The sequence below is a fragment of the Myxine glutinosa genome, chromosome 5 (assembly GCF_964187855.1).
Source record: "Myxine glutinosa chromosome 5, kmMyxGlut1.1, whole genome shotgun sequence".
Classification (NCBI taxonomy): domain Eukaryota; kingdom Metazoa; phylum Chordata; class Myxini; order Myxiniformes; family Myxinidae; genus Myxine; species Myxine glutinosa.
In genome coordinates this window covers 167173897-167200660 of record NC_136265.1, presented here as the reverse complement: position 1 = coordinate 167200660, position 26764 = coordinate 167173897, and the positions used below count along the sequence as shown (strand labels likewise).

Below are 26764 nucleotides of genomic sequence, written 5' to 3'. Positions count from 1 at the left end.
CAGATCTCTATAATAACTGTGAAGTGAAGCCGAGCGACGGCCATCTTGCTACTCCCTTGAAACAAGCGCCCTGAAAGCCGTTATTAAGTTACACGAAAGCTACTACTTTTTATCTGTAGTTTACTCTCTCAATCTTGTAATTTTTTGCGGGATCTTAAATATAACTGTGATAAGTCAAATGCTTTCTTGCGTAGCATACAGTTGCTTATTAAAGCGCGATGAGTGATCGACGTACGTCGTAAACGGCATTTGGATTTGCGACGTTGGCGTAAAGTACGGCGATGATGCTGTGAATCCGTCCCGGTTTTACGTTACCGTCGTAAGTGTGACCGTGTGTACGCGTGAGAGTGATGTGGTTTTTCTCACGGGATCCGTGTCGAGATCTTGCTTGGGAGCTCGGGACTCGGACTTGTGGCCTGGACGGCTACTCGATATGGAGCCTTCATCACGGGCGGCGCAAGGTGCTCATTTTACGACTGTTGGACACCTTAATGACGTGGAAATTGCTCGCTTATGATTTGTTTACCTTTGCAATATATATACAATGTAAAGCACGTCTAGTGACGTGGTGCGTTCTCCTTTTTTGTAGACTCGTTTATGAGAGAGACTTACAATTTGGGGTTAATTTAAAAGTAAAAGGGCTGACAGGATGCTCAAGAATCTAGATCTAAGCTGTCTAGCCTGGGTTCGAATCCCGACCCAGATATAAACTATCAACCTGGTGTTTCACAGGCAGGGTAATTCATCATTCATCAAGGTGTGTGACGTCACTCAGACTGACGTTAAAACGAGCGTCCCGTCTGTCGGTATTAGCAGGTGGACGTTAAAGATCCCACGGTGTCCTTCACCAAGAGTAGGCGAGCTATCGCCGGCACCCTGAACAAATTACAAATTTCTGCCTTAACCTCAGCCGAACGTCAGGCCTGGTCAGCCGGTTCGTGAAAGACTTGGGGGGGGGGGGCAAGCTTACCCCGGCCAACCCCACAAAAACGTGGAATAAGTGTGACCGTTAAAACAATAAGTTGATTCAAACGTAAAGTTTAAAAAAAATGAATGGGCCACAACATTGATGGACAAAGAAGAGATGTCAAAGCAAATGCCTCTGCAGAGATCTAACATGGACAAATACTGTACTACAGTCTGTCTTTCAAACCATTCCAGTCTTCTATGCTCTCCAAATTCTTAACAATGAAGGGCGGTGCTACGCGCGCGACTTGCTACCAAGGAGGAAGCGGACAACGCGGTTAAAACAAAAGTGTCGTTATTGACAAGAGGTCACTGTAGCACTGGCGCGCTCCGGGCTATATCCTGAGGCCACGCCTACCCCTCGGGCGTGGCCGCCGCCCACTTGGTGCGCGGAATGATGTCACCACGCCAGTGGGCTTTGGTGTCCGCCACACGAGCCCCCCCAGAATTCCCGCGCACCTGGAGGGCCAGTTTGCGGGGCAAATGGATGACCCGGCCGAAGCGCCCTCTGGCGTCCGGGGTGCAGGGATACCAGCTGGTATGCCCCCGGCTGTACCCGGGATGGGTGCCGGACCGGGGGGTGGCGTGCCGGCGGTGCTGGGCGGTGCCGGGGGTCCGCCCGCCGGGGGGCGGCCCCGACGCGGGGGCCGAGCCACCGGCGGTGGGTGGTCCACGTCGAGGTGGGCCGGCTTGAGTCGATCCACCGAGACGCGGTCGGGAGTACCGCCGATGTCCAAGGTGAAGTATTTCACCCCGGTCTCCAGCACGCGGAAACGCCCGTCGTACGGGGGCCGCAGTGGTGTCCGGTGGGCGTCGTGCCGGACGAAGACATACTCCGCGGTGCGAAGCTCCGGGGCGACGTGCGTGGGTGGGTGCCCGTGGTGCGCCGTCGGCACCGGGGCGAACCTCCGGGCGGTCTCCTGCAGCGCGGAGCACTCCTGCGCCGCGGACCAAGGTGCCGTGGGGTCGGGGAGGAACTCGCCCGGCACCCGCAGCGGTTGTCCAAAGACCAACTCCGCCACGGATGCGCGCAGGTCGTCCTTGGGCACCGTCCGGAGGCCCAGCAGGACCCAGGGGAGCCTGTCGACCCAGCCGCCGTCGCGGAGGGTGGCCCGGAGCGTGGCCTTCAACGAGCGGTGGAACCGCTCGCACAGGCCGTTAGCCTGGGGGTGGTAGGCCGTGGTGCGGTGCAGCTGGACCCCGAGCCCCCGCACGACCGCCCCCCAGAGCTCCGAGGTGAACTGGGGGCCGCAGTCGGACGAGATGTCCGAGGGGGCGCCGAGCAGGGCGACCCAGGTGGCGATGAACGCCTGCGCGACGTCCGCCGCCATCGTTGACGCCAAAGGCACGGCCTCCGCCCACCGGGTGGTGCGGTCCATCATGGTCAGGACGTGGGTGAAACCCCGCGAGGGGGGCAGAGGTCCCACCAGGTCCACGTGAACGTGGTCAAACCGACGTTCCGGCACCGCAAACGGGGCCAATGGGGCCTGGGTGTGTCTGTGCACCTTCGCGCGCTGGCATGTGAGGCACGTCCTGGCCCAGCCGCGGACGGCCTTCCGGAGGCCATGCCAGACAAACTTGTCGGCGATCAACCTCTGGGAGGCCCTCGTGCCCGGGTGGGACAGGCCGTGGATGGAGTCGAAAATCTGGCGCTGCCAGCCCGCGGGCACGATGGGGCGAGGCCGCCCGAGGGAGACGTCGCACCAGAGGGCCGTGCCCGCGCCGTTGAACGGCACCTCGGTGACGCGGAGGCCCGTAACGGCGGTCCGCAAGGCCTGGACGTCGGGGTCGGGGGCCTGGTCCGCCGCCATCCGGGCATAGTCGATGCCGAGGTGGACCGCATGGGCAACGGACCGGGAAAGGCAATCCGCCACCGGGTTGTCCTTCCCCGCGACGTGCCGGATGTCCGTCGTGTATTCGGACACGGCCAAGAGGTGACGCTGCTGCCGGGCCGACCACGGCTCGGCGACCTTGCCCATCGCGAACACCAGTGGCTTGTGGTCGACGAAGGCCGTGAACGCACGGCCCTCGAGCAGATGGCGGAAGTGCCTGACCGCCAGGTGGAGCCCGAGCAACTCGCGGTCGAAGGTACTGTACCGGCGTTCGGGCGGGCGAAGCTGCCGGCTGAAGAACGCCAGCGGTTGCCAAGCTCCACGCACCCATTGCTCGTGCACCGCGCCCACCACGTAGTCCGAGGCGTCGGTGGTGAGGGCGATCGGTGCATCGGGCGCCGGGTGCGCAAACATGGTGGCGTTAGCCAAGGCGAGCTTCGCGCCCACGAACGCCGCGTCCATCTGCTCGGTCCAGGTGACGTCACCTTTGCCCGGCTTCCCTCGGAGGGCCTCGTGCAAGGGGCGCAGGAGCTGGGCGATGCGGGGCAGGAAACGGTGGTAAAAGTTTACCATGCCCAGGAACTCCTGGAGCCCCCTGATCGTGCGGGGCCGCGGAAACCCCTTCACCGCCTCCACCTTGGCCGGTAGGGGGACGGCCCCGTGCCTGGTGACGCGGTGCCCCAAAAAGTCGATTTCGGCGACACCGAACCGGCACTTGGCGGGGTTCACGATCAGGCCGTGCTGGCCCAGACGTTCGAAGAGCGTGCGGAGATGGTGTAGGTGCTCTTCGCGGGACGCGCGAGGACGAGGATGTCATCCAGATAGATGTAGACGAAATCCAAGTCGCGCAAGATGCTGTCCATGAGGCGCTGGAACGCCTGAGCCGCATTCTTCAAACCCAAGGGCATCCGAAGAAATTCGAAAAGACCGAACGGCGTGATGACAGCCATCTTCGGGATGTCCTCCGGCCGACCTGGTGGTAACCGCGTATGAGGTCCACCTTCGAGAAGAAGGACATATTCGCCAAGCGGGCGGAAAAGTCCTGAATATGGGGGACGGGGTAGCGGTCGGGGGTGGTAGCGTCGTTGAGACGGCGGTAGTCCCCGCACGGTCGCCATCCCCCGCCGGGCTTGGGCACGATGTGGAGCGGCGACGCCCAAGCGCTCTCGGAGCGCCGCACGATGCCGAGCCGCTCCAGCGTAGTGAACTCCGCTTTAGCTACGGCGAGCTTCGTCGGCTCGAGGCGGCGTGTCCGGGCGTAGACCGGTGGCCCGGTGGTGGGGATGTGATGTTCCACCCCATGCTTGATGGTCCCCGCCGAGAAGGTGGGCCTCGTGAGGGCCGGGAAACGGGCGAGGAGGCGGGTGAATTCGTCCGCTGCCGGAAGCGTGCAGATGAACCTGGCCGGAACCGAACCGCTCAGCAAGCCGCTCGATGAGCCGCTCCGTGAGCTGCTCAACGAGGCGGGCAGCGCACAAGCGAGCGAGCTGAACGTCTCAGCCTGGACAAGCCTGCTGTGCTTGACGTCGACCAACAGGCCATTGGCACAAAGGAAGTCCGCGCCGAGCAGTGCCATAGGCACGTCGGCAGTGACGAACGACCATCGGAAAACCTGCCCTCCGAACCGCAGAGAAAGGCAGCGTTTTCCGTACGTGCGAATGGGCGTACCGTTGGCAGCAAGCAGCGCGGGGCCCCGGCCCGCGGTCTGCTTGTCGGACGTACTGGCGGGAACGACACTCACCTGCGCTCCCGTGTCGCACAGGTAACGGCGCCCGGATAAGGTGTCCGTTATGTACAGGAGGCTGTTTAATTGTCCGGCGCTCAGTGCCACGACCGAGGGCCGGCCCGGGCGTTTCCCGACCTGCCGAATGAGCACGGCGGGCGACATTGCCGAGCCTCGTGGCCGAACCTAGCGTGGAAATGGCACCAGATTTGCGGCGAAGCCGGAGGCCGTGGTTTCCGCGGTGGTGGTGGGCGGGGCGTGGCGGCCGCCACGAGGCGCCCCTTGGAGCAGGGGTGGGCACCCGCAGGAGGTTCAGCGGCTAGGCGGTGCGTCGCGTAGTAGGGGTGGGCACCCGCAGCAGTTTCGGGCTCGGGAGCCGCTACGGTCGCACCGAAACTCGCCCGCGTGTCCAAAGCTGCTTAGAACTTGTCGGCCTCGGCCGCGAGCGCGCGGGGTTCCGTTGTCGCGGAACCGGCCAACGCGAGGCGGACTCGTGCCGGCAGCTGGCGTCAAAACAACGCCCAGAATAGAGCGTTCGGGGTTTCGTCGCCCATGAGCGACATCATATGGTCCATTCGGACCGACGGTCACGTGTCACCGAGCTCGGGGAGGTCCAAGAGGCGATCGGCCCGTGCGTCCACCGTGAGGCCGAACGTGGCGAGGAGGAGACGCTTGATCGCCTCGTACCTGTCGTCGGCCGGTGGGTTCCTCAGGACCGACACGACGTGGGCGGCCGCGCCAGCCCCGAGGGAGGCGACCACGTGGCAGTAGCGTGTCTCGTCCGCCGTGATGCGGCGAAGCCTGAACTGGGCTTCGGCCTGCAGGAACCAGATCTCCGCCTGAGCTTCCCAGAACTCGGGGAGCTTTATCGCTACCGCGTTGGTTGCCATGGCTGTGGCGGGTTCGGGTGGTCAGTGACATCCTGAGGCCACGCCTACCCCTCGGGCATGGCCGCCGCCCACTTCGTGCGCGGAATGATGACACCACGCCAGTGGGCTTTCGTGTCCGCCACAACAAACTCTTTTCAAGTCAAATACTTGGACTCCGTTGAACGGTTACGAAGGTAAGGATAATAAACCTTTGGTTCCAGGTAAGGATAAATGAGTCTTCTCCAGCAATGTCTAAAGCTGGTAAAGTAATCTTTTTATGCCTCCGCCCCTGAAGGTGACCGGAGACATCATGTTTTCGGGTTGTCCGTCCGTCCGTCCCTCCGTCCGTACAGGTTAAACCTCGTTTTTCTCAGCAACCATATGTTCGATTGAGACAAAACTTGCAGTGTAGGATTGACACCCATGCAGAATTTTTTATGTTAATTGTGACGTTATCGGTCACGTGGTATGGCAGCCATCTTGGATTTAACCTAAAACCTTAAAAAAAGACTATCCCCCGAATCGATCGACTCAAAACCTTACGTGTGTCATTGACTAGGCTTTGCAATTAAAAGTTGATCACAAAAACGTCACACACACACACACACACACACACACACACACACACACACACACACACACACACACACACACACACACACACACACTCACACACCTGGGAGGGCTCTGTTCCACCTTATTAGACCCCGTAAATGGAGACAACAACCAACAAGATGTATTAACCGATTTTGTTCATACTTGCCAGAAAGACAACACCTGATGGTATACATATGTACATCGTTTTGTTTCTCGATGTTATCAAAGATGGCTGACTGGCGGTCATTTTAGTTGTAAAAAAAACCCAATGTTGAACACGTCCTCAACCATTTCTTGGACATGCATTTACCGATCTTGTTCAAACTTCGCACACGGATAATGAATGATGGCTTACATATGCACGTCATTTAATTTCAAGATCAGATCCAAGATGGCCGACTTGCGGCCATTTTTTTACTTAAACATGTCCCCACTCATTTCTCGACATGCATGGACCGATTTTGTTCAAACTTGGCACAAAGACAATACATGAGAGTAAACATATGCAGAAGATTTTGTTTTGTAATTTGACCAAATATGGCCGACTGATGGCCTTTAATTCCGTTCAGCAAAATTACTAAAACCACGGCGCTATGACATTTTATGGCTTTTTTCTTCTCATTAGATTTTCATTTGCTGAATGGGATTATAATAGGGTTTATTTGTTAGTTTCTGGCTTAACACTGAAATAAGAAACTGAAATGGTGATAGTTTGGTAAAATTATTTGCAAAAAGATGATCGGAAAATGCATTTTGTTCATGAATGTCAATCATTTACCTTTCAAGTAAGGCTGTAGATTTGGTACTGTTAAATAGACAAAAACAGGAAAAGGAAAAAGAAATTCACAAATCTATTTGACTTTTCACACCCCAGGCCACTGGAGACCCAGTCTCTGTGTTTGTCTTCGAGGCAAAGGACACTGCGGACACACGGTTAGACTCGGCCCGAGCAGCTTTCAAAAGGCTCAAGGGACTGCGGCACCCCAGCGTGCTCACTTTCATAGATGGACTTGAGGTGGGTTTCGTTGCATTTTCTTTTCCTTTACTATTCCCCATATCTACCAGTTAGTTGGTTGAAATAGGACTTGGGTGGGAACTATGAGCGATACTAATTTGCATTGGCCTGTTTGGCATTCCCATTGAGTGCCGTAAGCATGCCCTAAAAAGTGATTCAACGAGCAGCTCTGTGCGGCGTTTGTGAGAATAAGAAAATTGATCAATCTCAGACTTTTTACAAATCTACAACCCCGATGGCCTGTTTGTGCTACCATCTGAGCACAGCGCTCCGAATGCTAGGTTCCCAGGTTCAAATTCTACACATTGCATTAATTTGACAGTTGCCCACTCATCTTGTAATTTGTGTAAAAGTACAGTGAAGTCTCTTGATCTCCTTGTCCTGTATGTAGCATATGCATGAGCTCTCCCAAGAACCTCTCTTTCTCTTTGATGTACCATACTCTTCACTGAGAGTCGGTGCTGCCGAAGCAGCTTCCTGAGCAACAGTTATCCTGGGTGGTTTGCCATTGCCTTTGCAGCAGTAGTTCGGGCAGGAATTAGTACTTTGTTCAGGGTGCTGGCGATAACCCGCCTACTCTTCACGAAGGACACCGTGAGGTCTCTAACACCCACCAACTAATACCGGCAGACAGGACGCCCATTTAACGTCCATCTGAGGGGTGGCGCACACATTCATGAATCGTCATGCTTGTGAAACACAAGGATGACAGTTTATAGTTGGGTCGACATTCAAACCAATTAACCACTTTTGTGGATGACCTATATTGATCAGCGACACATCAGCTACAGATGAGCTGTGAATGCTGAATGGTTGGTGGAGGGTTTGTGGGGGGGATGGAGGGGCGTTGAGCATTTTCTCCTTCCCTCCTCCCCCCCTCCCAGCCCAGATAGGGTTAATGGTGAGTGTACCTACCTTTAGGCCATCCTTCCACTCCCCAAGAACCCCAGATCACTGAAAATGTATTTTTAATAATCCTGAACTACTTTGCTCTACTGCCATTGTATTTAAAATGATTTGTTAAACTCCTGTCGCTTCAATCTTCCTCGAGCCTTGATCGCCTCACTACTGGCAACAGGATATGGTCCACAATTATTTTCTGTTGTTGAATAATGAATGACATATAGAGGTTCATAAAGTTTGTCAGCTTTGAATCTATGCTGTGCAGTTGAAGTCCAGGAGTATTTTGTTTGCAGACGGACAGGATGGTGCATGTGGTTACTGAACCTGTGGTACCCCTTGGAGTTGCTCTTTTGGGTTCAAGAGGGACAGAAGGGGAGGTTGTGACAGCAGGAGAGCCACCTGGCGAGCTTGCCATCTCATGGGGCATTCACCAGATCTTGGTAAGTATCCTGCTCACTGATAGTCCACATTGGAAACTCGAATCATGAAGTAGCTGGAGAAAGTGGAAGAACAGAGAAAATGCCAATTATCGTGTCGCCTTGATTTCATTAATGCTGTGCCTTAGCATATCTTTTACCCGCTTTCTTGGTTCAACTCCTCCCGACAGAAGGCACTGTGCTTCCTTATTGAGGACTGTGGCCTGGTTCATCATAACATGAGCATGGGTTCTGTGTTTGTGGACCATGCGGGGGACTGGAAGCTGAGCGGCCTGGAATATGCCTTTCCTTTAGTGGGCAATGAACTCCCACCGTCACGTGGTTTGCCTGCGCTCGACAAATACAATCCTCCCGAGGAATTGGATATCTCCCGTGGACGCTTCCTCGGAGAGAAATGGTAAGGGGACAAAGAAATGGTAAGGGGTGTGTAATATGGTTCAATTTTTATTTTGAGACGTCAGCGGGAAAGTGAAGCAATAGTGTGAGATGGTGCTTTAGGTTTATTATACCTCATCGATTGAGATGTGAGAAGCTAAGCAGAGGTGAACCCAGACAGCACTTGGATGGACAACCTCCCTTTAAGGCCAGATGGAAGCATAGCTCATTTGGGCGAGCCCTCACCTTTGAGCTCTCTGCACCTCGATTTGTTTTCCTGTGGAGTTTAATTAAACTGAAATTGAAGGATTGAATCTTTCTTAACGACATGTAATATGAGCGGTGTTCAAAATTTTATAGGAATGACACACTCACAATAAATCAAGACACACCTATGCGTTTTGAAATTTTCAATGCAGTTATCTCATTGTAGAGCTTGCAAGATGGCCTAGAAGTATGCACACATGCCTCTAAGCTGTCGAGCCTGGATTTGCATCTCGGCCAAGCTATAAACTGTCATCCCGGTGTTTCTCAGGCAGGGTGATTCATCAATGTGTGTGCCATAACTGTCCATAACTGTCCGTCCCTCGGATGGATGTTAAACTGGGTGCCCTATCTGTCGCCGTTAGTTGGTGGATGTTAAAGGACCCACGTTGCCCTTCACGAAGAGTAGGCGAGCTAATGTCGTCACCCTGAACAAATTCCAAATTCCTGCCATTACGACATAATCAAGCGTCAGGCATTTCCAGCCGGTTCGTGAAAGACTTGGACCAAAACCCTCCCCCTTGCTAACCCCACAATAATGTGGGAATAATTTTGGCCATTAAACAACAAGAAGAGGTTATCTAGTTCAGTCAAGTCGTGGCCGATTTGTGGTAACATTCATGATCAGATTTCTCCAAACATTCCTATCCTGCACTGCTTCCCAAAGCTCTGGCAGAGACAGTTTGGTTGCATCCTTTACCCCATCCATCCAGCACTTACAAGGTTTGCCTCTTCCTCTTCTTCACTCAACCCCAACCGAGCGGTTGACTTCACCAGACTTTAGTTGTCTCCATGCATGATGTGTCCAAAGTATGAGTTTCTGTTTTATCATCAGCGCGCCTAATTTATTCAAGCACCAATTTGTTTGTTCTTGTTCCAGGCCGTGGAAATTTTAACATTCTTCTTTTAACATTCTTCTCCGACACCACATTTCAAAACTGTTAATCTACTTCCTCTCTTTCTTTTTCACTGTCCATAACTCACATCCATACATTGCAACTGGAAATACCAGAACATTCACGAACCACCTCTTGGTTGCATTGTCACACTTAAAAGACGTACTCACATTCTAGTTGTACATATCTTATAGATGTACTCACATTCTAATTGTAATACTTTATAGACGTACTCACATTCAAATTGTACATACTTTATAGACGTACTTGCATTCTAATTGTACACACTTTATAGACGTACTCGCATTCTGATTGTACATATTTTATAGACATACTCACATTCTAATAGTACATATTTTATAGACGTACTTGCATTCTAATTGTACATACTTTATAGACGTACTCACATTCTAATTGTACATACTTTATAGACGTACTCACATTCCAATTGTACATATTTTATAGACGTACTCACATTCTAATTGTAATACTTTATAGACGTACTCACATTCTAATTGTAATACTTTATAGACGTACTCACATTCTAATTGTACATTATTTGTAGATGTACTCTCATTCTAATTGTAATACTTTGTAGATGTACTCGCATTCTAATTGTAATACTTTATATACGTACTCACATTCTAATTGTAATACTTTATAGATGTACTCACATTCAAATTGTACATACTTTGAAGATGGACTCGCATTCTAATTGTAATACTTTATAGACGTACTCGCATTCTAATTGTAATACTTTATAGACGTACTCACATTCTAATTGTACATTATTTGTAGATGTACTCTCATTCTAATTGTAATACTTTGTAGATGTACTCGCATTCTAATTGTAATACTTTATATACGTACTCACATTCTAATTGTAATACTTTATAGATGTACTCACATTCAAATTGTACATATTTTATCGATGTACTCACATTCTAATTGTAATACTTTAAAGACGTACTCACATTCTAATTGTACATACTTTATAGATGTACTCACATTCTAATTGTAATACTTTATAGACGTACTCACATTCTAATTGTAATACTTTATAGATGTACTCACATTCTAATTGTACATACTTTATAGACGTACTCACATTCTAATCGTAATACTTTATAGATGTACTCACATTCTAATTGTACATACTTTATAGACGTACTCACATTCTAATTGTAATACTTTATAGACGTACTCACATTCTAATTGTAATACTTTATAGATGTACTCACATTCTAATTGTACATACTTTATAGATGTATTCACATTCTAATTGTAATACTTTATAGACGTACTCACATTCTAATTGTAATACTTTATAGACGTACTCACATTCTAATTGTACATACTTTATAGACGTACTCACATTCTAATTGTACATACTTTATAGACATACTCACATTCTAATTGTAATACTTTATAGATGTACTCACATTCTAATTGTACATACTTTATAGATGTATTCACATTCTAATTGTAATACTTTATAGACGTACTCACATTCTAATTGTACATACTTTATAGATGTACTCACATTCTAATTGCACATACTTTATAGATGTACTCACATTCTAATTGTACATACTTTATAGATGTATTCACATTCTAATTGTAATACTTTATAGACGTACTCACATTCTAATTGTAATACTTTATAGATGTACTCGCATTCTAATTGTACATACTTTATAGACGTACTCGCATTCTAATTATAGATATACTAGAACGGCACTCAGTAGAGAGTATACCTCCACCAGGTGAACAGTTTACGTTTTGTATCTTGGAGTAGACCAGAAAATCACAATACAGAATCACTTTTCATCAAAATCATCAGTCCATAACTTTTTGAGATATCCTGCTATGTATCCTGCTATGATATGAGATATCCTGCTATGTTGTTGGTGTTGTTGTTGTTGTTGTTGTATCGTTTTTAGCCCTATCTCCCAATGGTGAAGAATCACTTTAAAAATTATATGAGCCGGATCCGGATCTTCATCAAAATTGAATCGTTTCTTCCTTGTCGCACACACAACCTGTCCACCAGGTTTCGTCCAAATCCTTCCATAACTTTTTGAGATATCCTGCTATATGTTGGTTTTAGCCCTACCTCTCAATGGTGAAGAATCACTTAAAAATTAAATAATTATCATATCCGAATCTATATTCAGATCTTCACCAAAATCGAATCGATTCTTCCTTGTCCACAAATACACACAACCTGTCCACTAAGTTTCTTCCAAATCCACCATAATTTTTTGAGATATCATGCTATGTATCGTCTTTGGCCCATACTTTGTAGATATACTCACATTCTAATAGTACATACTTTATAGAGGTACTCGGTTGAAAAACAAAACAAAAAAGACACTCTTAGACGTGACTACGTCGACTGATATGCCTCCGCCCACATTGTTGCATCATTACAATACTTGTACCAAGTTTGATTTAATTTCATTCAGCTGTTCTCAGGTTATCACATTTGTACCTGACATGACCGTTGGCCTTTGACCTCGGGGCTCCAAAATCTAATCAGTTAATCTTTACATCATTATACATACCTGTACCAAGTTTGAATTAGATCACTTCAGCCGTTCTCAAGTTATAGACCATAACAGACTTTGACCTTTGACCTTTGCCCCCAAAATCGAATCAGTTAATCTTTGCCCCCAAAGGTCAAGAGACTTTGACCTTTGACCTTTGCCCCCAAAATCGAATCAGTTAATCTTTACGTCATTATACATAATTGTACCAAATTTGGTCAGAATCCTATCATTGGTTCACAAGTTATCGCGGTAACAGGATTTTTACCTAACATGACCTCTGACCGTTGGCCTTTGACCTCGTGACACCAAAATCGAATCAGTTCATCTTTACCTCAATATACATAGCTGCACTATGTTTGACTAAGATCACTAAGATTGACTAAGATTGCAACTGGAAATACCAGAGCATTCACGAACCACCTCTTGGTTGCATTGTCACACTTTATAGCCATTTTCAAGTTATCGCGGTAACAAAAACCTATCATGGACGGACGGACAGCCGGATGGACAACCTGTAAACATAATGCCTCCAGCGACTTCGTCAACGGAGGCATAAAAAAAGAACGTGTACAACTGGCTACCACTAGGTGGCATTTGTGGCCTACATTAGCACATTCTGTGGACAAACAGACAAACAAATGGGCCCAAATGCAATAACCTCTCCTTTGGCGAGGGTAATAACATAGTTGTATGCAGCTCTACTTACATTGCTTGACTCATTGTGGAACAGCATTCAACAAAAGGTCATATCCTAGCTGTCTGTCAAGCATAATATTTAAAATGATGTAATTCTTGATCCTTGATCCCATATCTATCCCTTTCATCATGCCATCAATTCACAATTTGCGGGACATGTGTTGTGTATATGTAGGGCAGGTGATATGTGGAGTCTTGGCTGCCTAATTTGGGAGGTGTTCAATGGACCACTTTCTCGTTCTTCGTCTCTCAAAACCACCGGAAAGGTAAGGGTATGTTCAGGTTGAGAGATACCCACTGCATTTCCTCACGACAAGCTTTCATCAAATGTATTGGATCTGTTGGACGTACAACGGAAATGTAACAAGGAGCCGATACGCTAGGTCCTTTGTCTCTTGGATGGTATGAGGAATAGTTGTGTGAAAGACGAAGGCTAAATCTTGACCAGTTTTTGAAATATCACATGCACAAGCCCAGTTACCAAGATGGTTGCCATGGCAACATAATTCAGCTAATCACAGCCGTGATGTAATCATGTTGAGATAATGTCATGAGAAATAGATATCTGCAATATGAAAGCTAAATGATCGGTCGGACAGAGCTCATTTTAATGTCCCCTGTCTCCGACCTTTTCAGAGGGTTGGGGAACAAAAATACCGAATTCTTCAGCCGCTAGAGAACACGGGTATTGCTGTATCCAAATTTTGTATCCATGTTGCTGCTCTTTACATTTTGGCTAAAAGTTTTGTTTTCATCCTTGTAATGTCCAAATATACTTGGATTCTTTTTTCTGTACCACTTTTGTTCAATGATGCCTTTATCCCGCAATGCGCTGCCACCATTTCCCTTCTGTTGTAATGCTTTTCTAATTTTAGATCCCAGTGAAATTAGTTACACATTACCGTGAGTTGGTTGGTGCGAATCCACGAGCACGCCATAGCCCAGCGCACCTCCTTCAGATTCTGCGCCTTCCAGGTGGATTCTTGGATAACAGCTTTGTGTCTACAAACCTTTTTCTGGAGGAGATTCAGGTGTGGAGTTTGTGGGAAGGGAGAGGGGGAGTGGGCAAGCAGGATTGATATTATTAAAATATGAGTGTAAACCCAGGTGATCCTTGTAGCAATAAGTTCATCAACACATCTGGGGTATAAAATGGGAACTGCTTGAGCTTGAACTGCTACCAACTGACTGACTAGTGTAGCGTTGCCCGTTAGGGTGCCTTCACATACACGGATTATTCTTACGAGTCCTTACGGATCGCCAACTCGTAGTCAATCGCAAGCATCCGTAAATAACGGAAGATGATTTTTGACATGTCAAAAGTTGTTACGAGTTGTGACGAGTTATCTACGGATACCAGCGAGTTATTTACGGATGCTTGTGATTGACTACGAGTTGGCGATCCGTAAGGACTCGTAAGAATAATCCGTGTATGTGAAGGTTGCATTAATCAAGTTCAACAGCGACGGATAGCCGAACCAGCTTTAACTCCGAGACGACTCCCAAAAATGGCGGTTATTTTTGGCGCGCGCGGAAATGAAGGGATGCGAGAGATTAACTGAATGGAACACACGGGTTTATGCCGAAACCATGAACAAACAAGTGAATCCTCTTGGATTGCGCTGAGGTTCGGGCATGGAATTTCGAGCCTCGATCATGGTTCGAGCCTCGATCTTGTATACAAAAATAATAATAATAATAATAATAATAAGAACCTTGGGCCGAATCTCGCGCTTCACCAGTGCGCGTGCGCGAATTTACGTCACGTCGGCAGCGAGAAGGGGTTCCCCAACACGAACCAATCAGGAACTGCCACGTCACACTTATATGATCTCAGAATTCCTGTGACAGGAATTCGCGTTACACTGGCTGGAAGTCATTCGCTAGAGGCGCTTCCTCAGCGCTAATAAACACGACAATAAAATGTACACAATGGAGTAATGAAAATAAATCGCGGACAGAAATAAAGGGTGATTAAAACCAATTCCTACTTCGCGGTACCTCACGCACTGACTCGAACACGCACACAGGGAAGAGATAATACAAATCAAATGTCTCTTTAGCCGGCACTTACCTTGTCCCAATGGGTTTTTTGAGAGAGAGTGGTGGTAATGGCCAAGTCCAGGCCTCCCGCGTCGGAGCGCAAAAGATGGCTACGGCCGATGAAAAACCCGGGGGGCGAAGGCAAGTGGTGAAGACGGCCTCCTCCGCCTTGCTTGTGGCCTCCTCCACCTACGAAGAGCACCACAGCCAAAACCTCCCTCAAAATACTGCCAACACAGCAAAGGCTCCACCAACCCTCCAAAAGCATGCACCTTTTTCCAGTACCAAAATGGCTAGCATCTTGTCCAAGCCACGGCAAAAAAAGCGCACTCTCCTTCTTCTCTCCGCGAGAGCCAATCGCATACCTCCGGGCATGGCCTGCCAGCCTTTTCTCTCTGTCCTCTGATTCTCCACCTCTCATGGGCGGGGCCTTTTCCTTCTTAGGTCCATTGGGGCGGGGTTTAGTCCGACCGGCTCGTTCTTGGCTTTTGTCAGTGGTTATTGTAATTTAAAGGTGTTACACAAAAACGCCAGAGAAAAAAAACAGAGGGAAGGCATGCCCTGGGGAAAACTAGCCTTAAACCCTATAGCTAATAAGCACTGGACCATCCCTCGCATGATGCACAATTAAACAACCTTAAGCTACAGACTCCCTACTTAATACATCAAAATGCTCATGTTACATGGTCCATGCTACTTCCTATACAGTTCTACCTCTCCTATGGTACTCTTTTATCTACCCCCCATAAACTAACAATATTTTAGGTAGCATTTGTATGGTTTGTATGCCATGAAGAAAAGGAGGGAAGTTAAGAGCAGGGGTTGGAAGATGACAAGGTGGGGGAAGTGCAGGAACAACGTTGCCGTGCAGTACAAGGAGAGGATGAGGGCCAGGTATGAGGAACTTGGTGACGAAGCCGAACGTTTGGAGTGGAAGAAGTACAGAGAGGTGTTTCGGGGAATTGCAGAAGTTTTGTGTGGAAAGCATCAGGCAAGGGTGCATAATGTGGGAATATAAACCAGTATGGTGATTGAGGAAGTGGCGAAGGTAGGTGGTGAAAAGGAAGAGGTTGGAGAGGATCAAGCATGCTGCGGGACATCCGGACGCAGTGTTGCTCCACCTATATGGGCAAAATAAGAGAAGCAGCAAGGAGAGCTGTGGACAAGGCGAAGAATGATATGGAAGCAGATGTGTACATCAAGTTGAAATGGAATGGTGAGAAGAAGATGATGTATAAATTGGCTTGTGACAGGGACATGAAGGTGGTGATGGTGATTAAGGATGGTAATAGGAGGGGAGCCATAGTGAAGGTATGGGAAGGCTTTTTCAAGTAGCTGTTGAACTTGTGAGGAAGTAATGGCGATCTGGACCTTCCATGTTATGTAGCGAGGAAAGTGGAATTAGCGGATATTACAGAGGAGGAGGTGCATTAATGTGGATGAAGAAGGGAAGCACCAGGCATTGACGAGTTGTGTACAGAGATGCTAATTGCAACGGGAGTCAGTTGGATGAAGAGGCTCATGTATGTATGTATGAGAGAGGGTGCAATTCCGGAGGATTGGAGGACAGGGCTAATTGTGCCAATATGGAAGAGGAAGGGTGATGTTCAAGATCTGGGGAAGTACAGAGCCATTGTATTCCAAAGTCGTATCATAAAGGTACTGGAGTGGATTATGAATGGGAGGATAAGGAAGCCTGTGGACTGTGGAGATGGAGATCAGTGAAGAGCAACAGGGGTTTATAAAGGGTAGGGCGACGACGGATGGGATGTTCATGCTGAGATAGATGGTGGAGAAGTGGTTGGAGGTGCAAGGTAAAATGGCATTAGGATTTATGGATCTAGAGAATGCCTACCTACGACACTGTCCCGAGAGATATGGTGATGGTGACACAGATGGATGGAACTGCCAGAAGCAGATATGTTAGGTTGTTGGAAGTGATGTACAAAGCAATGAAAGGAAGAGCTTAGGTTGGTCCTGGGATGTCAGAGGAGTTCAGCGTGAACATCTGTTTGATACAGGGAAGCTCTCTCTGCCCACTCATGTTTATCATGGTGTTGTAGCTGTTAAGCGAGAGGGTAAACATGAAAGGTATTCTGGGGAGGATGTCTGCGGGCAATCTGGATGTTGTGGAGGAGAGTAGGAGGGAGATCAGAAGGTACGGGGGGGAGGCATTCTAGAAACATGGATTGAAGATGAGTATGGAGAAGACTGAGGTGAGGTGGGTCTTGCAGCCATGCAGCCTACCTTTATGGTCTGGAGACGGTAGGACTGACATAGACAACAGAGAAGACTGAGGTGATGTGGGCCAATCAGCAGACAGTAAATGAATATCTGGTTAGAGGGGAAAGAGATCAGACAGCCAAAGTTGGCTGAGGACAGAGGGAAGTGGAGGGGTATTGTGGTCAAGGCAGGGCAGAAGTCTCGAGGTTTGCAATGTGGTTTTATTTGGGTACAAAACCATGTTACAGGAATCCTTCCATCTTCCTTTAAAGTCAAATTTTTTTAACAATTGTTGCACATGTGGAGATGATTGCCAAATTTATTGTGACGGACATGTTTGCAAGCCACATGCAGAGAGAACTAGAAAGGCACTCGGTAGAGCGCATACCTCCACCAGGCTAAACTTTTTTTTTTCTATGCCAACTTATAGGCCGGGTCTGTATCAGGACCTGAACCAAAATACCTGAAGCCTATCAGATGGGATGTTCAGCTGGGGACCTGTCTGTGAGCATTTTCTGGTGGACATTCTCACTGGCATCTTGATAAAATTCCAAATTCCTCCTCCAACCAGGCTCCAGTCGAACGTCAGATCTGGCCATTCGGTTTGTGAAAGATTCGGGCGGAGGATGCATGCTATATGAGCAGCCAACCACATTAAAATGGAACATGCTATATAATGATAATCATGATGGTAAAAGATGGAAAAATAATTTTCTTGCTGAGTGATGTAGTATACATCAAACAAGTGAATCCTCTTGGATTGCGCTGAGGTTCGGGCATGGAATTTCGAGCCTCGATCATGGTTCGAGCCTCGATCTTGTATACAATAATAATAATAATAATAATAATAAGAACCTTGGGCCGAATCTCGCGCTTCACCAGTGCGCGTGCGCGAATTTACGTCACGTCGGCAGCGAGAAGGGGTTCCCCAACACGAACCAATCAGGAACTGCCACGTCACACTTATATGATCTCAGAATTCCTGTGACAGGAATTCGCGTTACACTGGCTGGAAGTCATTCGCTAGAGGCGCTTCCTCAGCGCTAATAATACTTCTTCAGTGGAATGCTGACTGTGAACTCGTGTTACACCAGGACTTGCTGTATGAATCCTGACCAATAGGGGGCGACTGCCACACAACGACCCTCATCAATCATCCATTACACAGTTTAAGAGGATTTTGAATTGTAGCTAAGAAATAAGAGATTACAGTTAAAATGGAACGCCTGGCTTTGGTTGCAGTCTGTGAAAGAACTGCCCCTGCTACCCGCAGTATTAGTCAGCTTATATCGACTTTGTGAGTCGCATCGGTTCAGGGTCACCATTCCAGTGGAGAGGTGCTATTTGATATATACTGTGCCTTCAGAAAGTATTCACACCCCTTGACTTTTTCACATTTTCTTGTTACAGCCTGAATTTAAAATGGTCTAAATTGAGATTTATTTTTGTCACTTATCTACACATAATACATCATGATGTTAGTGGAATTTTTAAAGAGAAATTTTAACAAAATAATAAAAATGAAAAGTTGAAATATCTTTAGTCAATAAATATTCAATCCCCTTGCTTTTAACACTCCAAATTGAGTTCAGGTGCATACAATTTCCTTTGATCGTCCTCGAGATGACTCTACAACTTGATTGGAGTCCACGAGTGGCCAATTCAATTGATTGGACATGATTTAGAAAGAAACTCACCTTTCTATATAAGGTCCCACAGTGGACAGTGCATGTCAGAGCAGAAACTCTACCATGACGTCCAAGGAACCGTCCTTAGAACTCCGAGATAGAATTGTGAGGAGGCATAGATCTGGGGAATAGTATAAAACAATTTCTAGAGTGTTGAAAGTTCCCAAGAGCACAATGAGCTCCATCACTAAGAAATTGAAAGAATCTGGAACTACCTAGACTCTTCCTAGAGCTGGCTGTCTGAAGAAACTGAGCAACCGGACAGGAAGGACCTTGGTCAGGGAGGTGACCAAGAGCCCAATGACCACTCAGACAGAACTATGGAACTTCCTTGGCTGAGATGGGAGAACCTGCCGGAAGGACAACAGTCTTTGTATCCCTTCACAAATTTAGGCTTTATGGGAAAGTAGCCAGATGGAAGCCACTCTTGAGAAAAAGGCACGCGACAGCATGCCTGGAGTTTGCCAAAAGGCACGAAAAAGACAGAGCATGAGGCAAAATATTCTGTGGTCTAATTGAGACGAAAGTTGAACTCTTTGGCCTCAATTCAAAGTGCTACGTTTGGTGGAAACTGAGCATAGCTCATCACCCATCTAAACAACATCCCTACTATGAAGCATGGTGGTGGCAGAATCATGCTATGGGGATGCTTTTCAGTGGCAGGGACTGGGGCACTTGTAAGGATAGAGGGAACAATGAATGGAGTGAAATACAGGCAAATCTTTGATAAGAATCTGCTTCAGAGTGCCAAAAGACCTTGGACTGCAGCAAGTATTTACATTCCAACAGGACAATGACCTCAATCATACAGCCAAAGCAACACTGGAATGGCTTCAGAACAAGAACATGAAAGTCCTTGAGTGGCCCAACCAAAGCCCAGGCTTGAATCCCATTTGTGAATCTGTGGAAAGACTTGAAGATTTCTGTTCACTGACCCTCCCCATCCAACTTCACAGAGCTTGAGCAAATCTGCAAGAAAGAATGGGAGAAACTTTCGAAATCCAGTTGTTCAAAGCTGATGCAGACATACTCAAGAAGACTCGAAGCAGTAATCGCTGCCAAAGGCGCTTCTACGAAGTATTGACTCGGAGGGTTGAATACTCATGTAAATTAGATTTATTTATTTATTTTCTTTTTTTTTTAAGTTACACTTTGATAATGTGTAGATCAGTGACAAAAAATTAAAATGAATCCATTTATGTGAAGGCTGTAACACAATAAAAGGTGAAGGGGTGTGAATACTTTCTGAATCTGAAAGCACTGTGCATGTTTTTCCTTTTAATGAAATTGTTCCAATATGATTGTGTACCCATTATGCTTTGCCATAATGCTGTATATACATCTTCCTGCAGATCAAGGACCCGGGTGAAAAGCAAATATTCTTTAAGCAGCTGAGTCAGAATCTCGACTCTTTCCCTGAGCAGCACTGCCGCAGCAAAGTCTTACCTTTACTGTTGCATGCATTCGAGTTTGGCAGTGCGGGCGCCGTTGTCCTCGCTCCGCTTTTTAAGGTCAGCCTGAGTGCCTCACGTGCAGTGAACCTTCCTGTGGCCTCTGATCATTTATTTCGTTTGTGGTTTTGTGTACATTTCTAACTTCTCGTTTCCCCCACGTCATGCACAGCTTGGGAAGCTGCTTTCTGCAGAAGAATACCAGAAGAAAATAATTCCAGTTATTGTCAAGATGTTTTCTTCGACTGACCGAGCGACACGAATCAGCCTCCTACAGCAGGTTTGGAATGAGGAGGAGACCAGGGCTTTGAAGGAGGAGAAGATAATTGTTGGGGAGCTAGGGGGGTGAGGGGTTGGGTGGGTGGTGGTGGATACATGAGGGTATGGAAAGTATGCCATCCTTTGTCCTATTGGACTCCACCAGGAGTGGAATTCAGGGCCAGGTATCTCTACATTGAGCGTCCTACCAAGTGACCTCTTTTCCTCAACTCCTGCAATTTACAGCATTTTTGTCATAATATTGTGTTTCGCCTTTGCTACTTTTACATGGTGTTCATGAAGTCTGCCCAATTCTCCAGATGGAGTTGTTTGTGCCATACCTTACTGAGCAGACGGTCAACAGCCAGATTTTCCCACACGTTGCAGTCGGTTTCTTGGACAGCAATCCCGCAGTTCGTGAACAGACGATTAAGGTGGTTTAGACCGTTTGTCTTTAAACGCAATAATTATATTCTCCCTTTCTTCTTCCCCTTCTGCGTTGCTGCCTGCCTTGATATCTACTGTATCTAGCATGGCAACATTGTTTTCGTGGAAAATGCAATGACAATACATTCCCTGTTGGCAGTCTATGCTGCTTCTAGCTCCTAAACTGAGCGAGACCAACCTGAATATTGAGCTTATGAAGCACTTTGCACGCCTTCAATCGCGTGACGATCAAGGTCCCATTCGCTGCAACACAACCGTTTGCCTTGGAAAGATTGCGTCTTTCCTTTCACCAGCGGTGAGTGCCCTCTGCCTGATTACACAGCAGTCTGTTTTGAATCGCCGCCCCCCCCCCCCCCATATCCGGTGAAATGATGGACGCCGCCGGTTGACCGATCCTCATTTCTGCAATGCAGACCCGACAGAAGGTGCTGATTTCTGCGTTCTCTCGAGCGATCAAGGACCCGTTCCCACCTTCCCGAGCCGCAGGCGTGCTGGGTTTGGCTTCCACTCATTCATTCTACACGATGCAGGACTGTGCACACAGGGTGCTGCCCGTACTATGTGGACTTGCGCTCGACCCTGAACGCTCTGTCAGGGACCAGGTAATGTGTGATGTTCTCTGTACTCTTCCTTCTTCCTGCCCATCCAATCCCTCCCCTTTCCCCATTCATTCAACTTTTGTCCTTATTTATTCCCTCTGCCCTATCTCTTCCCACACACGATCTTTGATGAAACCTACTCTACAATACAGATCTCGGAGCTACCCGGATGTGACGTCCATTACACTGGTGTATTTTGGGAGCCAGAACAGTCACAATATGTTTTCAGATATAAATAAAGACATTTTAATAATCATTTACATGTTTGGCGAAGTCTTCTTGTTAATAATAGTATTTTTGTTTAAAACATTTTTATTTGATGGAGATTTTTATGAATCAAACTTTATATTTAATTAGGACCTTTAATATGAAATCAAACTTGTCTTAAAGTTTTTTGTTTTTGTACTTCAATTCTAATTGGTCTCAGTAGTTTGAGCAATCGCATTTTGTTTTTCGGGGTTCTACGCTCTCGATCAGCTTTCCACCAGAACAACTGATGGTCGAAATGCAACTTTGGTAATACCCACAATCTCGGTCACTTCCCGTTCTTCCCTAGGTATTCAAGTCTATCAAGTGCTTTCTCGGAAAGTTGGAGACGCTTTCTGAAGATCCAAGCAAAGCGAGTGAATTGGGTGAGTTTGAAGATCAATGGTGAATTTTGTGGTCGTGTTTGGTGATGCAGGCTGATTGGATAGCTCTATCTACCCTCATCACTCACTCAATGTAGTCCAATCATTGCAAGTTACCTATTGGTCCTTTATTAACATTGCATAAGCAATAATTGGAAGTTGAGGAAGATGTAGTTTAAGCTTCAACTTGAGCTGTGGTCTGCAAGATTATTCCGTTTTCTCTTCTTTTCTGTGCAGAGAAAGACGTGCTCGAGACCTCCCGTCACACAGGAGTGGCTGGTGGATGGGCGGGATGGGCAGTGACGGGCGTTGCGTCCATCACATCGAAGTTCATTCGACCTGGGGCGACCACAGCACCAACAGCACCAAAGGCCTCGTGCTCGGAACCCTCTCCCAAAGAAGGACCAGCAGATGACAACTCTACTACAACAGCTCACGATGTTCTGGGTCAGAGCGTTTGCTTCATCTGTCGAGCCGTAATTACACTGTCAGCACGGAAGGTGTAAGATCAAAAATGTTAGCATGAAAGATGGCCCTTTGCCTTCTTGGCTTCAATCTTCCTGTACATGGCCATGATGGTTCTTGTATAACTGCATCTCTTTTTGGAAGAGACATTGAAATATGATGTAAATGTATTTGATTTCTGTACATGACCAACTCTTTGTTTATACATTTATTCCGAAAATACCAGTCATGTCATGTTTGGTTAATAACATGTGCCTTGGCCTTTTGTTTTCCCCAGCACCACAGTCATCAAAACCTTCGGCTGATGTTTGTGAGACCGAAACCTTACAGGAGACTGCAGACACTGAGGGAGATGGAGAGGGCTGGGATGATGGCGATTGGGGAAGTCTCGAGGTAGGTTTTGTTGACTTAGGGACTTTGTACCCAGCTTGTGGACCCCAAGAGAGCCTGGCGACTCGGTGTAGTTATTGTAGCTACATTTTCAGATTATTCTAATTTATTCTCTGGTTCTATGTTCTGTATACTTGGTGGTGGTTTAACGTTTAAGGCGGTCATGCTGTGTCTTGTTAATTGCAAAATCTAAGATTTTTCAAGTATATTGGTTCGTCTTATGTGTTAGTCTGTCTGTCAATCACTTACAGGTCACAATTTTAAACCGATCTTCACAAAACCGGATGGTAGAGTTGATCATAAGGAAGAAGCCTATTGATTTTGAGGTCGGAGGTCATCTTGAGTTCATAATTTCTAAAAGTCATTTTTTCATCTGATTGACTTGAAAATCGAACAGCTCTTGCATATTGAGCAACTAAATTGGGAAACCAACTATTTGAGGTCAAAGGTCAAACTTCCAAAATCAATTTTTATCTGATTGACTTGAAAATTAAACAGCAATTGCATCGTGCCTCACTAAATTGGGAAACCAACTATTTTGAGGTTTAAAGGTCAAAGGTCAACTCGAGGTCAAACGTCTCATATCAATTTTCATCTGAAAAATTATCAATTTTATTCCAATTGACCAGAGCTTTGATTAAGATAGTCACTTTTAATCATAATGAAATAGATAATTTGATGTATCCAATGCAACCTTTTTTGGGAGTGGTGGATCGGTGGATCTTCAAGTATCGTGCTCTGCATGGCACGTTCGTTTGTCGTTGTGGGATTGTAACCCTTAATTTTTGATGTCACAATAAAGAGATTGCCATGATTTTATTTATTTATTCTATGAAGACACAAATTAAAAGCCTCGGTCCAAATCTTTTCGACCCTGATTTTCGACCTAGCTCATAAATCCTTTTTTGTCCACTCTGCATCCTAAGATATATGTGGGATTGCCTGTACACCCATACTCACTCACCTCTGCCCCATGCAGAGCTAATGTAAATGCCACTCATCCTATCAAATAAGCCCATGTTGAGGTGTATGCCTCTCACCCCATTCTCCTCCCCCTCCCTTGAGAGTTGGTTTAGGTTAGAGAATTGGATCGGAAGTGGAAACTCACTTGTTATTCTCCAAACAGGAAACGTCGGCGTTGACAAACATCACTGGGGGATCGCAATGGCAGCAACAGTCGAGTCACATGACTTCTGGCTTTGGTCAGGTTAGTGATCACACAAGCATTTGAATTATGGCTTTGTGTTAACCAGCAGATTAACCTTGGCCCCATTTGTGTGGCGTTCCTTATTGTCTGCAAAGCAGTTTGAACATACTTGCTTTACCGTCGATATAATGATGCACGATCCATCAATCGGATGTGCTGTGTCATCAGGTGAGGGAGAACAAGGTGGGGTTGAGTGCAAGTTTTGATGTTGATGATGATGACTGGAACAAAAGCTGGGCAGATGCAGGATGGGGAGAGGAGAAGGAAGAGGTCGCCGGAAACACATGGGGGTGGGGAGAGAAAATCGTGCAGAAAGAAGATAAATCGTTGGAAAGGTCACCAAAAGTGACGGGAGATGGTGGCAAAGCACAAGTGGGGATGAAACTTGCCAGCGAGTACAACTGGGACACCATGTGCACAACCACAAAAAAGGTAAGTCTAACCTGCCGGTTGTCTCAATCGGAGACCATTTGGTTGCTTTGACCTTTTGAAGTAGTGAGTTCAATTGCTTTATTTATATATTTATTTTTGAAAATTTGGAGTGGAGAAGCCTGATTGTGTAAACGCCAGCAGGGCAAGGATGCACTGAACCTATGCAGTGGATGGGATGCAGAGAATTGGGAGCCGATAGAAGATGCGGGTGAGTTGGGGCTTTTTTTGCCTTGCCGGACGGTCCGAGAATCTTTCACATTGGGCATCACACACCCGTACAGTAGCAATGTGGTGTAATGGGGATTTGCCTGTGATGAAAACAGGTGTGAACCGTGCAGAGGAAGCACGCAAGAGACGCGAGGAGCGGAATCGGCAGCGTCAGCACGAAAGGGATGCACGACGTGGAAACAAGGGACCATCACATCTGGGCGCTCAAAAGCTACGGTAGTTGTATGTGCCGTGACTAGAAAATGGTCACAATGCTGCGCGACATTGGAATCGACATTGGCAGTTTGGAACGGTACCTTTGCGTACTGGGACTCAGATCTTTCGACTCGCTTTGAAATTGTCCTCCTTCCTGTTCTTTCCGGAAGATATGCTTCCCGTCTGGTTCAGTTGCCGCACTGCCCGCCTCGACCAGCTCTGCATCGAGCCAACCCCCATAAGGCCGGAGTCCATGCCCAGGTGCAATTATTTACAAATGCTGTTCAGAAGCCTCAAGTAACATTAATGGACAGAAAATTTCGGCTAAAACTATGGAAACAATTTCTCCTGCCGAAACTTACTGAAGCTATTTGTGGCTTCGTTGCCTTTTCTTCTTCTTCGTTGCTCTTCGCCATCTTGTACCATCAACACACATTCTGAATTTTACTTCCAGATTTTTAAGAGTTGATCTATTCGCTAAATTATTGAAATGCACCCACCTTTATCTCAATGCTCACAGGTGTTTCTTGCCCCCCTTGTGCTTTAAAATATTTTGTTTCCTGATTAGTGTGTGACAATTCCCTTACATCTCCCCCTCCCCCTCACCACCCAATAGCTGTCCTGCAAAGGGTTGCTTATAACGAGTTCCCAAAACAATCTTGCAAAGTGTATTAATATTTGACTCCAATTTAAAGGAAGTGACCGTAAAGCATAATCAATCACTTCAGATTCAGGAAACGTAGTTCTTGATAACAAAAATTAACTTTCACCTCAGTTTAATGAAAGGAACGCTGTATTGCCACTTTTGCAAACCCAATTGGGTTTCCGTTATTGGTCCCAGTTGTTGGTGTGCTCAAAAACCATGCGATGCTTTCCCACCGTCCCTTGGTTGCTAATTGAATTGCCATGGGGTAGGTTGTGGTCCCTTTTCAAATGTGATGTTGCTGCAATCCATCAGCAGTGGAAGGGGATCAGTACCAGGCCATGTATTTTTCCCTGTCCACTGCCAGTCTTTTATTGCTTCACAGCTCGAGACCGACAGACTTGACAGCACAAGAGCCTAACATGCGATCTCCAAAAAATTCAATTAAAAAAAATAGCATTTATTTTAACCCGTAATACAATCCCAGTAATACAAGAAAGTTCCTGCTGTAGGAATAGTTAATTTTTTTGCATTTCCTCCATTACCTTTTTGTTCATCTGTTGGAGTATGGGTAATGTGCATTTGCTTTTCATAATCGTTAAGTGACCATGAAACAGCTCCATTATGTAGGGTTGATGTTGTGCAAATACACCATGACCATTGTATATCTCCTGGAAGTGTTGGAAGGCTGAGGTGCAATTAGCCTTTTGTTTTATCACTTATTTGCATAAATAATTGTAT

The 26764-nt window shown here is 46.8% G+C and overlaps 1 protein-coding gene across 1 annotated transcript; it reads left to right on the top strand.

Moving 5' to 3' along the window:
- The first annotated feature begins 253 nt into the window (after nt 1-253).
- SCYL1 (SCY1 like pseudokinase 1) lies at nt 254-26688 on the top strand. Its single transcript, XM_068115627.2, has 18 exons — nt 254-461; nt 6862-7002; nt 8199-8345; nt 8513-8739; nt 13301-13391; nt 14001-14156; nt 20432-20590; nt 20703-20810; nt 21109-21222; nt 21375-21530; nt 21649-21837; nt 22391-22466; nt 22701-22910; nt 23206-23321; nt 24445-24525; nt 24694-24957; nt 25099-25165; nt 25281-26688. The coding sequence occupies exons 1-18, from the start codon at nt 351-353 to the stop codon at nt 25403-25405; spliced, it is 2538 nt and encodes an 845-aa protein (XP_067971728.2). The 5' UTR covers nt 254-350; the 3' UTR covers nt 25406-26688.
- The last annotated feature ends 76 nt before the right edge of the window (nt 26689-26764 follow it).